The sequence below is a fragment of the Trachurus japonicus genome, chromosome 13, assembly GCF_045865225.1.
Source record: "Trachurus japonicus isolate A0001 chromosome 13, Traja_1.0".
Taxonomy (NCBI): Eukaryota; Metazoa; Chordata; class Actinopteri; order Carangiformes; family Carangidae; genus Trachurus; species Trachurus japonicus.
Genome location: NC_140919.1, coordinates 7,387,008 through 7,408,723, shown reverse-complemented (window position 1 = coordinate 7,408,723; position 21,716 = coordinate 7,387,008). Strand labels below are relative to the sequence as shown.

Here is a 21,716-nt window from a genome sequence, read left to right as displayed (position 1 = left end):
GTTTTATTAAAATCTTGTCTCGTGAGATGAGTGTATCGTCACACCCCAAGAAAGCAATATTTGATTTTTGCTAATAAAAAGCCAAATAAGTTACACACTGGGGCTTTAAATGTCTTGTAAGCTGGTGGATGACACTTTGAAAATAAAAAACTTACTACGGTAACTACAGAACACAGAACACACACACACACACACAGATCCTGTTTGACATTAGAGGACGACGCTTCAGTCCTGCTGTATCTCTGACTGTGTGTGTGTGTGTGTGTGTGTGTGTGTGAACAGGAGTTTTAAAGCGACGCCTCTCTGACCCTGCACCACGTCTGCTGGCCTCCCTCCCTCCCTCCCTCCCTCCCTCCCTCCCCCTCACACAGGCAGCCGTGTGTGAGGCGGCTGATAGCCATCACCTAGACACACTGAAACAGGGATGTCTGGAGATGACCTATCCTCTCTCTCACACACACACACACACACACACACAGTAACACACACATACGTACACACACAGATCGGAGAGCAGACGGGACTCAGCGGCACCAACGAGGCCTCCACGGGCTCCAATTAATACCCCAGCCCTTCATATCCCCTCATCTCCTCATCTTTAAGAGCTGACTGCAGATTAAATATTTATGCATCAGCACAGAGAGAGACAGAAGACTCCTACACGGCTATCATTAATAAAAAAACATCCCTCAGCTCGCTGCTCGCCGCTCGCCATTCGCTCGCTGGCTGGCTGCTCGGCTGGCGGCGCGGCGCGGCCCGGCCCACAGAAAGGAAAGGAAGGTAAAACGCTACTGGATAGGAAAGACGGTGGCAGTGGCGGTGGCGGCAGCAGCGGAAGGAAATCAAACCAGAGATCACTGCGCTCGTGACATCATGAAACACAAGTCAGACACGCGGCGGCGAGGCGAGGCGAGGCGAGCTCGCACGCCGCCGAGGGCAAGAAACTACTTCTGCCAAGGGCAAAACACGGCTGGAGAGGTTTTTAACGTCGGATGTGTCCGCCGGGGAAATGACACCGAGTCGTCACAGCAGCAGCAGCAGCAGCGTATCCATGACAACACGCCTCTCTACAGCTGATACAGGATGTGAGAGCAGAACATAACATAACAACAGATTATAGATCATTTATTATATAGAATAATAATAACAACCACAACATTCACACAACTGGTCGGCCGCACGGGCAAACTGGAAAAATAAAAGATCATAAAGACGTTTTTTTTTTATGATTCAAGGCAAGAAAATAGTTTAAGTAATGTGTCTCTATCAGGGGAATAATATATATTATTGACAGATAATATATTAAGATGGTTTTGTAGAAACAATAAGCAGAAACATAAATATATATATTGTTTATGTAACAAAAAGCAGGAAGTTTAAAGTTTTTTAACGGGAGTAAAATCTGAGAAGTTGTGAGATCATTAAAGGAAAACTAATAATAAGCAGCTGCACCAGTTTTAAGATATTATATTACATCTATTGTTAATTGTTTTTGTTTAACAACTTGTAGTTGTCTCTTTTTATTCTCTGTTTTTATTTATAATACATGTAAAAGTCCAAAAATTACAGATAGCTATAAACTCAACATGAGTAATTTGCATTGTCCAAAGAGTAGACACGGTCGCGCACATCCAGTTCAATAGGTGCTGGCCTCAAAAAATGTGGACAGGAAAAGCAAAAAGAGGAGACCGCACACATCAGCTCCCTTCTGTGCAGATTTATTAGCACATCAATAGTAACGTTTCGAGCTCATAGCTCTTCATCAGACTAGTCTGATGAAGAGCTATGAGCTCGAAACGTTACTATTGATGTGCTAATAAATCTGCACAGAAGGGAGCTGATGTGTGCGGTCTCCTCTTTTTGCTTTTCCTAATTTGCATTGTCCCCAATTAACAACTCAGATTACACAAATAAATCTTTCCTTTTTTTCTCCCATCTAAATTACTGATGAAATTTTTACCTTTCAGAAAAGTATTCAAAGAAAAAGAAGAGAATAGAACAACTGTGTTAAACTGGTGATGGAAGTAGAGGATGCTTCATTTTAAACAGCTGCAAGTCAAAAGCAGAAGTGCAGCGTTATAATCCACAGAGTTAGAGGTTTATTTATGTCACATGAAGCCAAATAAAAATGGATTTAAAATCTCTGCTGTCATTGTTTGATGGGTGTAAATTATAATAGTGGTTAAGACCCCAAAGATAAATCTGAAACAATCTGGAATATTAGTCAAAAAACTAAAAGAAAAAGCAGCATATGCTTTTATAATATTATATTTATAATATTTTTCCTGTCAATTACTGGAAATTATCATTATTTTATTTTTTGGGGAATTAAAAATAGGGTTATTTTCCACGACGAGTGCACAGAGTGAGAGTGATGTTGGGATAAAAGAAGAAAATGGTTCATTTAAAGAGCTCTAAATTATAAAAATATATTTTTAAAAAAACGACAACAAACCACTACTATTATTGTAAAATTAATACAAAGAAATAAAGTGATTTATTTTACTAACGACCTTAAACCCTTCACTCTGCTGTTTCCTGCCGTTTGCATGTTAATTAACCCAAATTCTGTGAGCTGACCAGAGGCCGACGTAGCGGAGCGTTGTGATGAATGAAATCCACTTCTCCCTCTGTAAGCCGATGTGACAAGTGAGCTGCAGCGCACGTTAATTATTCATGAACAAAAACGCATAACAAACAAAGGGGGACAAAGTGTCTACGAGTGTGCTCTCATTAACTGAAAGAGGATCCACTTCTGTGAGGGCGACGCCACTTAACAAGAAGCTGACAACCGCCTCTATTGATCAGAGCCGATCTGTTGTCGCCGACGACGACGACGACACCGGTCGAGACTCCACACTGGGATCTACTGGGATCTAACTGGGATCTACTGGGATCAACTGGAGGAGGCTCTGACAACAACTTCTGCTTCAAGTTAAAACAAATTCCTTCAAACAACAAAAAAAAGCAGCAGGCTGCTCGTCGTCCAGTTCGTGGTCTCCAGCGCCTCCCGGTGGCGACAGGGGGAAACTACAACAACCACATCAGTGCAACACAACTGAGAGGTTTTGATTGTTCAATGAAGATTGTACAAAAAGAAGTGATCACCGCTCCTCTCTGATCAATAAAGATTGTATTGGACATTTCACATATAATAAATTAAAACAAAAACTAAATCAAATCAAAGATTAAAACAATAATAAATGACTGTTGTACTGGATTAGGGGTGGGCGATATGGCGATATTAGATGGTGAAGGATTAGAGTGTGTAGACGATCTGCCAAAGTGCAGAGATCGTAGGATCGTCTGGGGCTCATTCTATAAATTGCAGTTCTATGCTGCAAAGCGCAAACAAAGGACATTGCAAAGTTTGCTAAAAGAGAAACAGTTACTTTAGTTTGTATTTTTATTTGACCCTTTTCAATCAGCTATTTAGTGTTTTGATACTTAAAATCCTGTTAAAATGACTGTGTTGAATAAAACAAACAGTAATGTCTTCATTGATATTTTACTTTCATGTTTATTGAAAGCTACCTTTTATGTTGCAAGAGTCCACTTTATCAGAGTGTTGTTGTTTACCTTTTACTATGTTTATGTTGTTTGTTTGTTGGCAAAACTGCAACTATTTAGATTAAAATCTGTTCAGAAAGGTTGTTTGACCTAAATTGTCTGTTTTTCTTTTTCCAATCGTGATGAAATTGAAATCGTGACTTCATTTAAAAAAAATCATGATATGATATTTTTGCCATATTGCCCACCCCTATACTGGATTAAAACTGTTGTGTGACACTGCACACTAGGTCCTTTTATACTTTTACATTTTACCTTCTCTGTTTAAAAACACATTCCCATTTTGTCCACTTATTTTATTTTTATAGTAACAGTATTACACAATTACTATATTGATGCAGTAATTGAATCAAAAGGCGACCCAACTAAGTATTGAGTGCACATAAATGGAAATTACTTTCCAGAAGACCAACAATTCTGTATTAACAATCGTTTTCTTAATTGGTCTGATGTAATATTCAAATGTTTTTGAGATACTGAATTTTGCGTTTTCATTAAACACAATAAAGACATGGAATATTCTAGTGTGTGTGTAATGGATCAATATCATGTATTAGTTTCACTTTTTGAATTGAACTATTGAAATAAATGAATTTTTCCATGATATTCTAATTTATTGAGATGCACCTGTATTTTCTGGTAAGCTGCATCCAGGGTCGTCTACTCTGTGAATTTAGAAGCTTTTCACCACGTTTTTACTTGAGTGTAAAGTGTTTATTCTAATTTATTTTGAGGGAAAATTGTTTAAATTGTTAATTGTTATGTAAATGTTAATAATAGACATGGGGGAGGAGGGGGGGACACAAAAAAGAAAAAAGAGAAAAGAAGAGTGACGTAACAATAGTAATATTAATATCAACAACAACACTATACTAATGATAATGATGAAGAGTAATGACGATAACAATATGGAGAGAGGATGGAGGAGGGAGGATCTAAAAAGCAAATCTTATATGAAATGTATTTATTTTTTATTTATTTACTTTACTCTAGTTTCTGGGATGTTATGTTGGATTTCAGACCATGTAACTGTGTAAACCGTCAAAGTACCAAAACACGGTCACAGTTTCCAGATCAGTGAAGTGTTTCCTGTTGTATTACAGTCTGAGTGAGTGGGTGTGTGTGTGTGTGTGTGTGTGTGTGTGTTCACCTTGTACGAGGGTAGGAAGCAGAGCACGCCCTTGGCCACCACCTGGCAGACGTGCAGCAGCAGAGCGCCCACCTCGTCCTGGAAGGTGAAGGTCTCGGCGTGTTGGAAGGTGGCGCACAGCTTCCTGCCCTGAGGTCCCGCACCGACTGTCCCCACCCACACCTGACGACCAGGTGGACAACACCAACACACACAGATTTAGAGATATTAAAAACCCCATAATAACATTATTAGGAGCAACACCTGAGGGTAGGGAAAGAAGAGATTAAAGTAAAATAAAATATACAATCACAGTCTACATATAATGTATATGGGACATTTACCTAAAGGAGCAAATCACATATTCATTAAAGGGACAACGAGGAGTTTTGGAAAGCGAAGTGTTTTCACACTACATTTACCATGAGCCTCTGCGCGCACGGTGCAAGACGGACGTCTTGCCAAGAATGTTTTCATTCATCAAGAATTAAAGTCAGAGGTTCAAAGACGATCAGATCCCGCCGTAGTTCCAACCATAAACGGCGATTCGGCGGCGTTGTTATCATGACTCGCCGGGCAGCGTCCGCGAAACCGAAAGTAAAGAAACGCTGGTCAGCTCGCCCAGCATTTCCACCACCACTAATAATAACAAAATAACCATAGAGACAAAACCATAGATTTATAGAAAATGGGCCCATTAACAAGTGTGGGTAGCGTAGACTCATCCACATTAATATGAGACTCTTTTATTGTCGCAGAATTTTTCGTTCTGCCGCTGGAGAAACTCCTCGTTGTCCCTTTAAGGTGTCAAAAACCTGACTTTATTAAACAATGGAAACCTGTAATGGCTTTGTTAATGCTTTTTTATTCATTTTTTAATTAATTAATTTAGTTTTTATTATTTTATTTTCTTCTCGTTCACTTTCTCTAAATTGATGTAATATAATTGTTTCTATTTCCTATTTATTGTTATTTTATCTTATCATATATATATTTTTAAAATGTTTATACTATAATATAATAACATAAGAGTGAAGATTACATGCAGCTGTAAAAGGGAAAAATGTAAATGAAAGGAAATGTATATGTCATGTTCCTGTTGAGAAAAACAAAACAAAACCTAATACAAACATCAAAGTAAAAGTGTCTGAACACTGAGACAACCAGACAATGCAATTAGAACAGAGTTAAAACAGTTCAGATATACACAAACACAACTGAAATGCCCAGATTCAACCTGAGTTTAAGACAAAAGTAGAAGAGGTGTGTCTTTAGCAATTACTTAAATTACCGTATTGGATGTTTTCAGTTTAGTCTTTATAAATGTAGGAAGTTTATTTCCAGAGCCTGGGAGCTCGGTCACATTAGTTTCTGCATCCGGATCTTGGATGATCTAAAAGACGCTGGTCTGAAGACCTCATCACTCTAATTGGGGCTTTAAAGGGATAGTTCGCCCAAAATTGAAATTTCATTATCTACTCCCCCTCATGTGGACTAAGGGCTGGGAGAAGTTTCAGAGTCCTCCGTGGCTTCTCTGAGTTATAGGGGGTCTCGGCGTGGAGACCTTCCGCTACAAACAACCTTGAAATATAGCCTTATGTAATTTTTTTCGGGACAATTTCGCATTTCGGGGCTTCAATACAAGACGGACATTACATACGAGCAGCATGGAGGTATTTGGATGTTTTTTGGTGTGTCTTTTTGTTACGAAGACAGTTGGTATCCATTTGCAACCGTTATATGGACATGCACTGCTACGCCGAGACCCCCTGTAACTCAGAGAAGCCACGGAGGACTCTGAAACTTCTCCCAGCCCTTAGTCCACATGAGGGGGAGTAGATAATGAAATTTCAATTTTGGGTGAACTATCCCTTTAAGTCTTAAAAGGTCACATAAATATTGTGATGCTGGTCCATTTAAAATCTTAAAAAACAAACAATAAAATCTTAAAACCAATCCTAAATTGGACAGGAAGCCAGAACTGTTGTTATGTGATCACGTCTCCTCTCTCCAGTTAAAAGACGAGCAGCTTTTCAACTAGTTGAAGCCTTAACACTTTAACTTTGTCTGAGCTGCCACAACACACACACACACACACACAGTAACACACACACACACACACACAGTAACACACACACACACACAGCAGAGCAGCGACCGACCTGGGACTTGTTGATGACGTGATTGGCCTCCAGCTGGATGGAGAACTTCACCCCCAGCTCGGAGGAGAAGGAGCCCATGGGCGACAGCGTCCCCGACGTGAGGACGATGCTGTGAACCGAGCCGCTCAGGTCGGAGAAGGCCTGGAGGAAACACACACACAAAGATAAGTAACGACCAGGAAAAGTAACTAGGGCGTTCCTTTTTTTTATGGGAGCAAAAGGCGTGCACATCCAAAGAAGGCTGTGGGGAACGAACTAGTAACTTTTTTGATTACTGTCACTGAAAAAGGTATCGCCGTTAGTAACGCCATTTATTTATAGCGCCACTAGTGGTCTGCGAGTTGACATGGTAACATATCATGTTTCAGAGTCTACAGCGTTTCAAACTGCCCGTGACACACAGCGGGTGTGTTGTTTTCAATATGAATTGTGTTTAAAAAATGACGGATTGTTTAATTTCTTAGCTTGTTGGTTTCACATTCACACACGTTTGTTTTCACTCCGAGACGCGTGGTACGTCACGTTTACACGACTCCTGGTGTGAAAATGAAACTCTGAGATGTAACACTGAACTTGAAATCTGAAGGTGGGGCGGCTTTTATTTTGCCGTGGCGGTGCGCCAAGATTAATTACAGGTAGCGGAAAACCTGATGTTGTCTTGTGAGTGAACTGCAACACGGGAGCAGTTGGGGTGAAAGCACGCTACGTCACACTTAAGTCGAACAGAACTGTTTCCATCCCTTTGAATCAACCAAAACCCGGCTCTAGCCAGCGTATTTTAGTTTGTGCGAATCAGGGGATTTTAGTTCGAATTATGGCGTTTCCATCATCATTTTCTGATGCGATACATCTAGATGCATCTAAACACGCTGATGGAAACATGGCAACAGACATGATACTGGTAAAGCTGTAGTTTTAGGTTGTAACTGTTGAAGTTGGCGTATTGTTTCAGGGCTTTGTAGAGTCAGGTGGTCCAAGAGTGTTTTTTTTGTTTTTTTTTATGGGTTTAGTCATCCCTGGTCTGAAAAGGTTTGAGGAACACTGTTCTTCACTGGCCTCACGATTCAGTTCGATTACGATTCACCAGTCTACAATTCGGTTCGATTCGATTATACCCACTTTCCTCAGTGATCTACGCTGCCACATGGACAGGATTGTGTCTCTTTCCAGCTGTCCTTTCAAGATAAATGCATAGTCTGAAAAACCACTGATCGGGACTGGTCCTGAGAGATTTAGAGTTGACAGGCCGCCATCTAACAGCGGTGTAGTTCGGTTGCATGTGTGTTTATTGACAACAGGAGAGGAGATTTTAAACTAAAGAGGACCTCCTTGTCTCTCTCCAGCTGTCTTTTCAAAATAAATGCATAAAAAGCCCAGAAAAAACGGACTCGTGGGCTGGTGGTGGTGAGAAATTTAGCGATTTTGTGACATAATTGCATCGATTCAGAATCGTCCAATAAAGAATCTCGATGCATCTTTGAAACGATTATTTTTGGCACCCCTAACTGTTCTACATCTGTCCTCTTACCACAGCCGGGTTGAGGCACCAGAAGCTGAGCGTCAGGACTTCCGTCTTCACTCTGACGCTCTGTCGCTGTCCCCTGCGTCTCCGCACCAGGAAGCCCTGAGCGTCGGGAACATCTGGAGGGACCTGGTTGGTCCAGGCGTAGGTCCTCTGCAGAGCCACACGGTAGTCTTCAGCAAACCTGCAACCACACACAGAGAAGAAACCGCCGAGTCACCAAAGGAGCTCTTCACCTCCGCCGGCGTCTCCGAGGCGTCTCTGACCTGCAGTCGTCCCTGAAGAGGAAGTCCAGCACCATGAAGAGGTTTTTGAGGACGGTGGAGGTGGCCGAGCTGATGATGGGGACCAGCACCGTGTCCTCCTTCCCGTTGACCACGCCGAGGCGCTCCTCCTTCTCCAGCACCTCCGCCAGGTTACGCTGACACACAGGAAGAGGGAGGACGACACGGGAGAGAGAAAGAGAGGGAGAAGACAACTGATTAAAAAAAAGACAAAACACATCCCATGGATCACATCAACGAATGAGATGATAGAAGGGAAAAGGAGCCACCAGGACTCTCCTTCAGGTTCAGATGAATGTGGAAATTATTGGAAAAATTATCTTCTTGTTGTTTTCCTTTTGTTTGCTGATCATTTGTATTCCCTGTTTTAATGAACCCTTACTCCTTAGTTGGTTTAGTTCCCCACTTTACTTTTGTAATCTAGAATAAGAACTTCTTCCTGATGGGAGAAGATTTCTAATTCCACAAAGCAGATCAAACCGCTTTAAGCTTTCCTTCGTTCCAGCCTCCATTCAGCTGTTGAACTGGAATAAAGTGCAATAGAACAATGTGCAATCTAACTTATTAACTTTTCATATGTGATTGATGTGTGTCTTTTTTTATGTAATAGTGTGACCTCTAAAACAACTCTGTCTGGTAACGTTGTGTTATTATCTCATAGCGTGGTGAATGTGCAGCTCACAACTTGTCCACCAGAGCGTTGTGGAGTTGTTGGATTGTGTATTTGATGAGTTTGATGAGGGAAACCAAGAAATCCCATAATGAGCCTCCGTAGCGTAGCTCTGAGCAGCTCACGGCTCTGCTCCGCCGTTCTAAAAACAGCTTGCACCGACAATTAAAGGTAATGAACCTACTGCTATGACTATAGGGATTATGGCAATGGGCAATTTGACAAAATGTTGAACTATCCCTTTAATCGGAGTTGGAGAACTCCGATATTATGTTGGACTAACGCGTTTACATGCACTCAGTTGTCCAGTTATAGTCGGATTAAGGCAATCATTCGGTTTTCTCTAGTGTCATGTAAACGTACTGAGCAACTTCTATATTTTTTGTGTGGTACCTTGAGGAGTTGGAAGGAGGCGGCGGTGATGCCCAGGTCGTGGAAGACGACCAGGATATCCTTCCCACTCCAGACTTTACTTGAAGTCTCGTATCCTCTCTCCGTCAGCTGACTCTGACTCTCCTGGATCCAGCTGCACAAAGACACAAACACAGTAAACATCTGGTTGACTCCTGAGAGAAGGTCATCGAGCAGAGGCTGAGGGACAGGGATGTCACAATTACTTGTTTTCACAATTAATCGCGGTATTAAACACCACAATTAATTGATCGTAAAGATTCCTAAATACCGTCACTTTCCAAAAAAGATGATGTTGGAACCGTATCGGCAGATGTGGCGGCAAAATAAAAGGTTAATGCACAGATACTGGTCCATTTACCTAACGTAACATTGAATTGGTAGGAATTTAAATGTTAGCGTGTCATTTGTAATTAAAAGAAAAGAAAATTTAAAAAAACGTAAACATTTGCTATAGATGACAATTTATGACCTGAATATTTCACACATTTCCTCTGGGGGGTTAATAATTGTTCCTATATTAACAGACACTTGAAATATTTTGGTAAACGTACGAGTAATGTAATTATATTTTGACTGTATTTGATTTTACACATTCATAGTGTTGTGAAATCAATTATGCATAATAATCGTGATAATCATAACACCGTGATTATTTCATATTTTATTTTACGTATGGTCAAAATGGCTAAGGATATGGCGAAGTTAAACACGGCGAAGGCTGCAGAGGAGATGGATGAATAAAAGAAAATGGCAAAAAAGGGCTCTCACACCATCCCAACAAATAATAAGTACACTTTGCTCTCTGTGGATTGGACCACTTTGTGACTTTGTGACATGCCAAGCTACAATGTCAAAATGTCATAAGTAAAATAATGTTATGTCAAAATGTAAAAAAAGCAAAAAGAAAAGATTATGATAAAGATTTTTATTCTGTGGGTAATGGGGGCGGGACTAGATAAGCTTTTGCTTCTCCCGCTTTCCCTTTCGGCCGTGTGTATTGTATTATTTGAACTAAGATGAAGTGTGATGATGATGATTTAAATTGACATGCCCGAAATAAACAAATTGATTGATTGATATTTTGATATGAAATTGTGTAGACTTTAATGTGGCTGCAGCAGAAATGCACAATCTTCTTATAGTTTTGTTGACTGACTTGATGAGGCTGTAGCAGAAGTTCCTGAGAGGTTCGTGTTTGGTGGCTCTGATCCGGTTCTTGACCATGCTGTCCAGCTCGTCCTTGGACGACAGCAGACTGTTGTGGTCCACCGAGCAGCTGGCGCTCTCCCGGGCGCAGTCCTCGATGTTGTGGGCTTCGTCCAGCACCAGGATCTGACCCGACAGGTCGATCTCCATCTGGGGGAGGAGAAACCGACCAGAGAGAGGAAGAGGAGTGAATCCCAACACACCATCATGTGACCTATGGCTAAGCCCCACCCATTTCACAGGAGGCAATTGATGATTTTTGGAGACAGAAAGATTAAATATCATCTCGAAGTCACCAAAACTTCACTTAGCTTTACTGCTATGGCTGTCGGTTGCCGCGAAACGCCGATAGCGACGGGCTAATTTCTGTTAGCCTGTCTATGGAGTTTTACATTATACGTTAGCATTAAGCTAGCGGACTTTATGCTTAGTTGTGATGCTGGCTAACATCTAAACATCTCTCACAATATGTTGCCTCAAATACGTTGTTGACTTAACTTAGAACAGATGTAGACATCCTTGTTAAGTTTATCCACGTTTAGTTGCTGTTGTGGTCTACTGCATAACTTTATCCAGAGCAGACACTTCTCTTGGTTGAGATGTGGCTTGGGAAAGGGTTAATAAAATCCACCCCGTGGCCCAGCCTCTCAGGATACCTAGTGTCGGAGTTGCATGTACCCCATGCACACCGTTTGACCATTTTAAACTTAAAATGTCAAGCAAAAACATATAAAAACGAATGAAAACTGACTAACTGCAATGCATTTCAATGGACGTGGAAGCAGAGAATGTCCGAGTGTATGGGCTAGCTATGCGCACTGTGATTGGCTCATCGCGTTTGGGGGCGTGGCTTAGCCATAGGTCAATTGTGTTCTGTGACTTGTCGTTGTTGTTGTGCACAGAGCTGCCGTTCTCACACTCTCTCTGATCATGGGGTCCAGCAGGTAGTTGTAGGGACAGAAGACGATGGAGGCGCTCTGCATCAGCTCGCGGGCGGCGTAGTACGAGCACGAGCGCAGACGTTTCCCCAGAGAGACCAGGTCCTCCACGTCCCAGGCTTCACGCAGTCCGTTGGCCCGCAGGCTCTGGTGGTCCCGCATCCTCTGGACGCCGTGGTAGAAGCGACAGGACCTGCCCTGAGATCATAAATGTTTATATTTTAAGAATGAAGTGCATGAAATCAAAGAATATTTGTAAGCTCTCATTATAAAGCAGGAGCGCAAAGATTAAAATAAATGAAAAACTAATTCAAATCTGTTTAAATAAAAGTTTAAACCCTGAAGGACTTCACAGGAAGCTGCAGTCCGAGGTTAGAAACAAACATGCATCATGACGCGATCAGAAAAACAACAATATAATCTGATGTGCCTCAAACCGGCTCCAGAAAAGTCATAAATTAAAAAGAAAACCAAGAACAATATCAACATTTCCAAGACTTCTTCCACTGCTGCAGGTCCTATAAGTGCTCACGTCACCTTCTTGTCACCATAGCCCGATAAAATTACCAAAACTACAACCTGAATCACTTTCCTCAATTAAAACACCTGGTCTTAAAACTTTCAGTCAATATCAAATAGAGCTTCTAACTTTTCTCCAAAGCCTGAGATGCTCCTAAAATATTTAGAAACCAGGACACAGAGTAAAATGTAGAAAATATTTACATGTGAAGATCAAACCAGTGAAAACACAGAGACTGAAGAGGATTAACTGAATAAAATAATAAAATAACTAGGGATGCACGATAACGACCTGCTCCTCATAAGAAGCAGGTCGCTGATACCAATCACATTTATAATATCTATATCCAGTGTTGGGCACGTTACTTTTAAAAAGGAATTAGTTATAGTTACTACATAATAAAAGTAATTAATTACCAGGAAAAGTAACTATTGTGTTACTTTTTTTTTTTATAAAATGCTCAAATATGTCAGATTACTTAGACTTCTCTCCCTATCATGCGGCATGTGGAAGAGGTGGAGTGATAAACGGCTTTTTTCCGACCAGTTGATGAGCTGAAAATAATGTGTGAAATGTGTAACGTACACTTAAAGAGGAACTAAGCAGGAAACAGACGCGCAATATGCAATATTTTGTTTGTGACAGTTACATCATCCACCGCTCCATGGATTGATTTCTCGTCGGCTTCGTTGTAAACACATGCACGTGGCCAGGTGGAGGGTTAGCAACACAGAGGAGAAGCGACCAGACTTAGTTCCTCTCTAAACGGGTGTATTATTTTCTGATGGTACTTCTTGAGTCAAGTAACGCTGATAACGGCACATCTTATTAGAAACGCTTTATTTTATCACCGTTATTCCCATCACTGTTTATATCCACAACTGAGGTTAAGAAAGGCTAAGATGTAGTGAGTAAAGATGAATTTAACGTTATATCTCTGACATAACTACTGATCACAACAAAAAGAGTTATGACAGGTATGACACTTCAAATATCAACATTTGTTATCGTTTCAAATCAACTCGGGGGGCAAACGGACTGAAAATGAGAAAAATCAAGGCAATGTTGGCTGATTATAACTGACTCTAGTAATCAGTCAAAAAGTCAAAGTCATTTATCGAACTACAATCTGTGTATTTGGCCAATAATTATGCCCATAATTATCTGTACCGATGGTTATCGTACATCCCTAATTATAACAACATACTTCAGTGGCACATTTTGGTGTGGCATAATTGAAAGAAATTATTGACTCAACTTTGATTAAAAACATACATATATAATTGGTTTTCCCAAGTCCTCAGTGTCTAACGTCTTCCTTTTTATTATTGTCTGTCAGTTAACATGTGGTTGGACTCTCTGACACAGTGTTGTAGCATGATCAGGTCTGGGATCAGGTGTTACAGGTTTAACATGCGCTGACACCGCTACAGTGAATGAAGGAGACATGTAAAGAAGCTTCATCTTCATGTTCTCGCCACCAATTAGTGTGTCAGCCGAGGACGTCCCACCCAACAGCTCCAGGTGCTGCTGTCACACAAACACTGTTAACAACCCCACCGCCCCCCACGGCCCCCCACCCAGACACAATAATCACCTCTGGAGGAGATGGTCTGCTTCTCACAGTGATGATGACGATGCTAAAGTCGGACACTGAGCCCTGTCTGCTCGCTGAAAGAAGAGTCGAGGGAAGGGGTGGGGGGGTAACAGATCGCAGCCATGTTTAAAGGGATACGCCAACATTTTTTTTTTCGTGTCTTGCCTCACTCCCGAGTCCATGACCAGCAGATAGACACCATCCATTCGACTGTGCGTGCAGTAACAAGGGAGATAGAGCCGTATCGCCCGTAATTAGCTTAGCTCAAACACTGGAAGTGTATGGGTAGTGTTAGCCTGCTTCCTACCTAAAGTCATCAGAGAAACTCTTCAGCAACTCTAAACGGAAACCGGCGGGCCGATCTTCGTCTCAGAGCTGACAAAACTCTCCGGTAAGGCATCTTGAGCGGTCAAATGCCGCTAACGGGACGAGATCGGTCAAAACGGAGGGTTCAAGCTAAGACGGTTTATTTTGGTTCAAGCTAGCTACATCGAGGGTAGGTTAGCTTCCTGTTTCAAAGTAAAAGCACAAATTCTACCGTCATGGTTTTCTGTAAAGGGCAACGGGTGTTTTGTTTTGTGAAAGTAACCGGAAGTGCGTTGGTCACAACGGCTAGCTTGAGTAGCCCTGAATTCGTCCCAACAAAACTGTAAACAGCTGGTATTTAGACAAATAACAAATAACAACGGCTACTTTCTCGCCTAAACATGTTTGAAATGTCGATAAAGTGATATATTTACAGAGTTTAGAGCTAAAATTAAATCAGCTTCTGACTGCTGATTTCGGCTCGGGTAGGAGGCAGGCTAACACTACCCATACACTTCCAGCATTTGAGCTAAGCTAATTACGGGCGATACGGCTCTATCTCCCTTGTTACTGCACGCACAGTCGAAAGGATGGTGTCTATCTGCTGGTCATGGACTCGGGAGTGAAAAAAATGCTGGCATATCCCTTTAAGAAAGTCAAAGCGGGAGTGGGGGAGGCAGGTGTTTTGACTGAAAGCTGCATTAGCTTATCAATGTGTGTTTTTGTGTATGAATCACTTTGTGTCTGTACAAGCACGGCAACCCGACCCTGACTAGACGAGAGCCCGAGGTGACGAGGACACAGAGCGCCGCTGACACCCCACTCCGCCGAGGGGGGGCGGGGGGGTGAGGACCGGGCCAAGTTATTTCATATGACAAAGTTAGACAACACCTCCAATGACAGCTTAATTGTCCTCATTACAGTAGGCGCCTCAACGTTAGGACAGTACGAGGAGTTACAAGTGTCTCATGTTTCTAAAAAAAGGCTCCCTCAATGGTTCTTGACATTTCAGTGTGATAGGAAGAGCCTGCTGCACCAAGTGTGGATATTGTAGCAGGATAATTGCTGCTCTCAGGCTACAGCTCCGAAGGAAATTTGTCTGGTGGCAGGAACCTAACAGTCTGAGTTTAAGAGGAGAACTCTGCAGCAAAAGGTCATTTCACTGTACACGAGGCTGTGTGGTCCAGTTCTACCCTGTTTATACCTACATGACTTTTAGTATGACTTTTAGTATAAAGGAAGTTTTTAAATGCAGATCGACTCCTTTTACAAAATAAACCAGGTCTACCAGAGTTAACACACACAATATCATCATTGTTTTGTTTTTTTCTCGCTAGACCATATTGATATTTGACATTTGGCACTGTTTTTTTCTTTTTTCTTTTAATATATGGTGCAGCAACTGGAACATATCAATCTACCTAATCTATCTACCTTATCTATCTATCTATCTATCTATCTATCTATCTATCTATCTATCTATCTATCTATCTATCTATCTATCTATCTATCTATCTATCTATCTATCTATCCATCTATCCATCCATCCATCCAAGCCAGATGTTAGTAAGTCTTAGCAGGTTTTGACCAGTAAAAAATGTGCTTTAACATGTGTAAGAAAGAGAAATCAATGGGTATCAAAACGTTGTAAATTAAAGTTTGTGTCTGGTTAAATGAGCTGTGGCCTGATTTTTTCTTACATGCTGCAGGAAAAGCATTAGACAAGACATGCTGTTCTCTAAGAAGGACCAGATTTGACTATTTAAAGCCCCTACAAAGACCTTTGATTGTGTGTTGATGTTGGTGACCCCTGTGGACAAAATCGGTAGCCTCTCTTTGTGGATCCTGTCCCAGTATCAGCCCTAACGGAAATATAGCAATGAAATTGAGCTCGGTTTTTACTCACTAGCGTAACAACAACTCAATGTTAATTTATAGCCTCGTCAAATGTGCCTTCATCTATTTAGAAACAGCTCATCTTCCCAATGATGGCCTCATTTGCTGCTGTAGGTCACACAGATTTTTGCATATCTAGTTAAAAGTTCCTTGTCGGGGCTTTAACACTAAAATTATAGATTTCAGTTGTGAATACTAAGGTCTTTTGTGTGTGTGTGTTTGTCAGTGTTGATCCTCACATCCTTGGCCTCCAGCAGGTCCTTGCAGCGCTCATTGCGGTTGGCGTGCGGCGCCACCTCCGGGTTGACGCAGGTGTGATCTCTGCTGGACAGGATGGTCATCGGCACGTGGGAGTAAACGGTGCGTTTGAGCTCGTGGGCGATCTGAGTGATCTGTTTGTGTGTGCGGGTTCCAAAGAAGATCTTTGGCATCTTCTTTCTGACATCTTTGTCTTTGTCCTTGTCCTTCACGCTCTCCTTCTCTTTGGTTGAAGCACACGGGCACCGGGAGCAGGGCTCTGGAGACTGGACAGAGAATAAAGAAAGTTTTAATTTGGTAGGACAAAAAATATTTCTTTTTTTCAATAAAGTCCTGAAAAATTGGTCGAATCAGCTGATGAAAATACCAGAGTTGTCTGACGTGGATCGAGGGGGCAATATTTTTTGGCCCGATGTGTTAATAAAGTAGGTTAAAGTGAATCCATAATTATCAGATCATATAGATGAAGTTGTGCAGAAAAGAAAAGATACCAAGCATGGGCATGTTAAACATTTTTATGTGGTATATAAAGGAAAAATCTAAAGTATTCAAAAACCAAAATAGGCTAAGACCTCTAATTAAAAGACAATATACTGTACATGGTGCCAAAGTTTGCAAAACCTCCTTCCTGCTCTCAATAATATGAACCAGAGTGACTGTAATGATGAAGATATTGTTGTTTACAGATGTGGTTTTAAAATATGAAGACAAATTGTATGTTATTTTTGTGGACAGATGGGAATTTGATCTCACTGGGAATCCACATTAAAAGCCAGATGTGAACGACATGTAATCTAAACCGACTCATCAGAACCAGACTGAGGAGCAACTATCTTAACCAGGATGATTGATATCAGATATTTACTGCATAGATTCACCTATTTCATGTCCTAATCCAACCCAGTGGGTGGAGGGAGCAGGCCTGCAGAGAAACCAGTTGACTCAATGTCAGACTGAAAGGTACCATCGTCTTCAGCCTGAAGGTTCTGCTCCATCCATCCTAAAGCAAAGTCCCTAGAACAACTGATCAGCTCTGCCATCGGATCTGATGATGGACACCAACTTAACTTCAGGTCTAATGAGAAAGAATCTGTTCTGAAACAACGCTGCAAAAGTCGGCAAGTATCTGACCTCTGCTGTTTGTAATAAGAGTAGATGTTGTTCTGTGGTGACTCTCAAATCCACTCTTGTCCTCACTATGGCTTTCTGGGCTAAGAGTTCTTCACATAGAAACCAGTTCATGGTGAGAGGGAACCAAGGAAGTCAGAGGTCTTCAGTTTTTTAAGTTCTGTCACAAACTCTTCAACCGTTGGCAATAAAAAAGCAATTAATCCATGTAAACTGCTTCATATTCTTATATTTATGTAGTGCCCTAAAACCACAAAGCTTGAGGACATCTACACGGCACACACAGCCTCTCAGTGTATTATGATTCAAAGCACCACAACAATCATCCACTGTCACAGCTTTTTGACAGACCGTTCTCTTTGCTCTTCTAAAAAACACACAGACAAGAATAAAGAATTAGTGTCCACACATCAGGGGTCCGATCTCTCTGTGCAGCAGGTGACCTTTTCTCCGTCTGAAAGTCGATAGGCCAACCATTGTGGCGGCTGGGAAAATGTAGCTGCTTCATAATTAGCCGTTCCAGTGACGTGGTGGAGTCCTTTTTCCCTCCTGCTCACAGGTTAAGTGTAGCCGGCACCATTTATGAAACTGATCCTGCTTATGTGTTGAGCTCTTTTAAGTGGAGCACTCTTTGACCGTTCACTGGTTCACATTCATCATCTAATCACAGGCCTCTCATATCCAGAGCTGGAAGTATTACATGATTACTACAAGCAGCAGTTTAGCGTTCAACACTGGTGTCACTAGTTTAGAGATTTAACTTTTCACTCTCACTTTGTGACCCTGAATAAATGATATCAAACATAATTAGTCACTGCTTTTTGTTATTGCTTTGTATTTAATATTTATGTTCTTCATTCTTTTACTGGAAACTTCCCCATCATGGGACGAGTGAAGGAATATCTTATCTTTACTTATCCTAGTTCTTTTTTGCATTTTCTGAATTTAGTGGGAATATTAACACTAGACACTAGAAGGGACGGATGAAGACGTCCACTGGTTGGAAAAACAACAGGTTGGTGACCTCCAACAAATGGATCCCGACCAAAGATCAACACCGATCTAATTGCACCTTGTTGACAGTTTTATTATTGTTTGACTGTTGTGAAAAGTGTCTGGGCTCTTTGTTCATGGATTTTGTTAATACTGAACAAATTAATGAATAACTTGTTCACAAGCTTGGAAAAATGTTTATCCCTAAATTCTCTGCAAATTACCTGAATGATTCCAGGTAAGAATGAATGGTATGTGCTGTCACGCATCGCAACTTACAATGGGGATCAGAAGGTAGCACTTCTGACGACAGACGAGAAGCTCAGGTTCCCCGCCAGCTCAGATTTTCCAAGCATGTTTGCCCATCAAATATTACAATGTGTGATGGAGTACAGGCCAGAGAGGGCCCTTAGAGAGCCATCTCTCAGAGTTAAGAGGGATAACGAGCCCTGAGCTCATGTGAAAAATAAACAGAGGTGCTGCAGGGCCCCAACACCAGTTCGAGTTACCTTTCTCCTCTGGAACAGTTACGCTTCACAGCCTGGGCCCTGGGCCCGATCACCTTACCTGCTGCTGCCACATTAAATAGAGCCGTCCAAATATCCTGCCCCAAGATGGCCAATAATTACTTATTCATTGGCAGGAGGGGGAAGGAGGGGTGGGCTGGGGCAGAGTAGAAGGGCTTGCTGATGAATAGAGGCCCTTGTCAAAAGCTGCAGCAGGAAACAGCTGACACAAGAGTATCCTTTTACGCGCCTGCCTCCCGAGATGCCAGGACAACAAGGTTTCAAGCTTGGCCCCACAGCCCAGAGCAGACACCCCCTGGAAAGGAATGCAGATAACTGGCAAAAGGGGCAAACGGGACACCAGCTCTTCTCGCAACAAGAACATACTGGTTCTTTCAGCGCCGAGCAGTTTCACTGGTGCTGCTCCTTGGGTGCCGTCGGGAAAGACAATGCCTACGCTTTGTCCGTCAAACAACAGGCAACGTGAGGGAAGGCATGAGCAGGTTCACTGTTGAGTGAAGGGTTAACAAGTTCCTTTGGGTTTAATGATGAATCAGTACATGCATTAGTCAACTAGGTTTCTTTAGGTTTACTTAGATCCCTCAGGTATGATACCTACACTGGCAGGTGTGAGTGTACGCAGTGGCTAAAGCCCTCTTGAGTTGACAGAACAGAGGTCAGTGGTGTTACCGAACACCTCAGAATATTCACAGGTAGGCTTCTGTTGCTTTACTCCCTGCCAACACCTGATAGATGGAAATCTCACACTCCGGGGGGCCAGTCAGAGGGCACTGAGGGGCCGCAGGCAGCGGATCACTTAGGTATCACTGGCGCCTCTCGCTGGATGCCAATTTGCTCCTCATTCCACAGCTTTCAAGGGCTTGGAATTCGTTCCAATAAGGGTGGGCTTCAATAGCCAGTACCTCAGAAGACATGACACCGAACACCCCCCTCCTCTCGATATGACCGCACTGTGCAGGGAGGGACCGTGGCAAATATCTGCCCTCCAAAGCACCTGTTTATCCCTCGGGCGCAGTAACCAGCGGGTGAACCCCATTCAATATTTATCCCCGTGGCTTTCACAGATCAGCGGGCCGGGCGAGGCAAACCCTCTTAATTAAAACTGGAGCTTGCTTCAAAGGGCCCCATTCAGGCCGTCAGTCAGCACTCCCAGGACAAAAGAGCCCGGGTCATGTAGCTGCAGGGAAACCAGAGACGGATGCGCTTTTTCGACTTCACTTTCCCTCCTCCTCTTTTTCCACCTCCCGTCATCCACAGCTCTAAATCCAAGCCACACACCTGGCAGGTTGAGACGCGGCAGCGGGAGCTCAGCCATTCCTCTGAGCTTTTGCGACGGCATCTTTATTTGTTGAGCATGTCTACTGATTATGGGTAACCTGTTGGTCTTTGGGGCCGGCAGAGAACCCAGGAACATGGATAATTCACCAGAAACAGCATCCTGATACCTTTAAGAACACTGTGTCACTTGATGCACCTGCTTTGGTTGCTATTTACTGAGCCAGCGGGTTGATACAAGATCCTATAGCTTTTAACGTCAAGATCAAATATTTTCAAGTTGTGGCATCGTAGATGTTCTTGAAAATCAAATGGTCAAAATCTGAGACAAGTACGTTTCATTTTCCTCAGAACAATCAGGTATTTGGTCCAAATGGTCTCACAGTGAGACCATTAGACCCTTCTCCTTAGCAGTTAGTCCTGGTTTAACTCCACCTGGTCTGATACCAACAGTCCTACACTGAGTCTACAACGAATTGACCAGTGAATCTGCAGCCAACACCTCTTTTCAAATAAAAAAATGGTAAAGCTTACCTTCCACCTGCTTTTCAAATATGAGGATTTACCACATTTTCCTATTATATGTATGATTAGTAAACTAAGTACCCAACCAAACTGAAGCAAAAATGTTGCAGCTGCCTTGAGCTCTATGATTATTTGAAATTTCATTAATTTCTACATTTTTTGGGATGAAGCGATGAATTCCAAACAATCAAAGAGTAACCCTTAAAACAATCTGACTTTTCATGAAGGTTTTATACTCTGCATATGTTTTAACTTTGATTCTTATTCATCATGAAATGCCATAAGGGAGGTGTTTGATTGGTACCAAATTCCTTTTTTTAGACATAATTTACTGCTCCCAAACAGCCAGCATCATGAACAACTCTCTCCAGGGAACTGGTTTAGAGGCAAAGTGGGGATCAGAGCAAATACTAATCTGATATAAGCTTTCTCACTTCGTATCAAGTTGGATAAGAGAAATATGCATATTTTTTTAATGATAAATAAGTATCCAGGCTTCATATTTATTGCCTAAAACTGTGCACAGTCCTGTTTGTTTTGTATCGATCCAGTTTTTTTTTTTAATCATCATGTTGGAGGCTGTACTTTGTGGCGTCGTTACAATGAGTTTTTGATATTTTCTATAACCTCAACAATATAAATGAGGTGGTTGTGGACTGGCGCCTTTGACTCTACAGGAAATGAAACAATAACTACAGATCCTGTAAAAATTCACTCCAACTCTCTGGTGCATTAGTTTTATTTTATTTTTTTATGATTCTGTGTAAAATATTTGTTAAGTCAAGTCAAGTTAGTC

The 21,716-nt window shown here is 41.9% G+C and overlaps 1 protein-coding gene across 1 annotated transcript in view; it reads right to left on the bottom strand.

The window, feature by feature from the left end:
* The window catches only part of brip1 (BRCA1 interacting helicase 1), a 61,742-nt gene that overhangs the window by 28,513 nt on the left and 11,513 nt on the right, over positions 1 to 21,716 (bottom strand). The window contains exons 6-13 of the mRNA XM_085796614.1: positions 16,454 to 16,738; positions 11,875 to 12,093; positions 10,908 to 11,107; positions 9,731 to 9,863; positions 8,650 to 8,804; positions 8,390 to 8,567; positions 6,862 to 7,002; positions 4,721 to 4,882 (exon numbers count right to left, since the gene is read on the bottom strand). Of these exons, the coding sequence (XP_085652740.1) occupies positions 4,721 to 4,882; positions 6,862 to 7,002; positions 8,390 to 8,567; positions 8,650 to 8,804; positions 9,731 to 9,863; positions 10,908 to 11,107; positions 11,875 to 12,093; positions 16,454 to 16,738 (1,473 nt within the window). The remainder of the gene's footprint in view (positions 1 to 4,720; positions 4,883 to 6,861; positions 7,003 to 8,389; positions 8,568 to 8,649; positions 8,805 to 9,730; positions 9,864 to 10,907; positions 11,108 to 11,874; positions 12,094 to 16,453; positions 16,739 to 21,716) is intronic.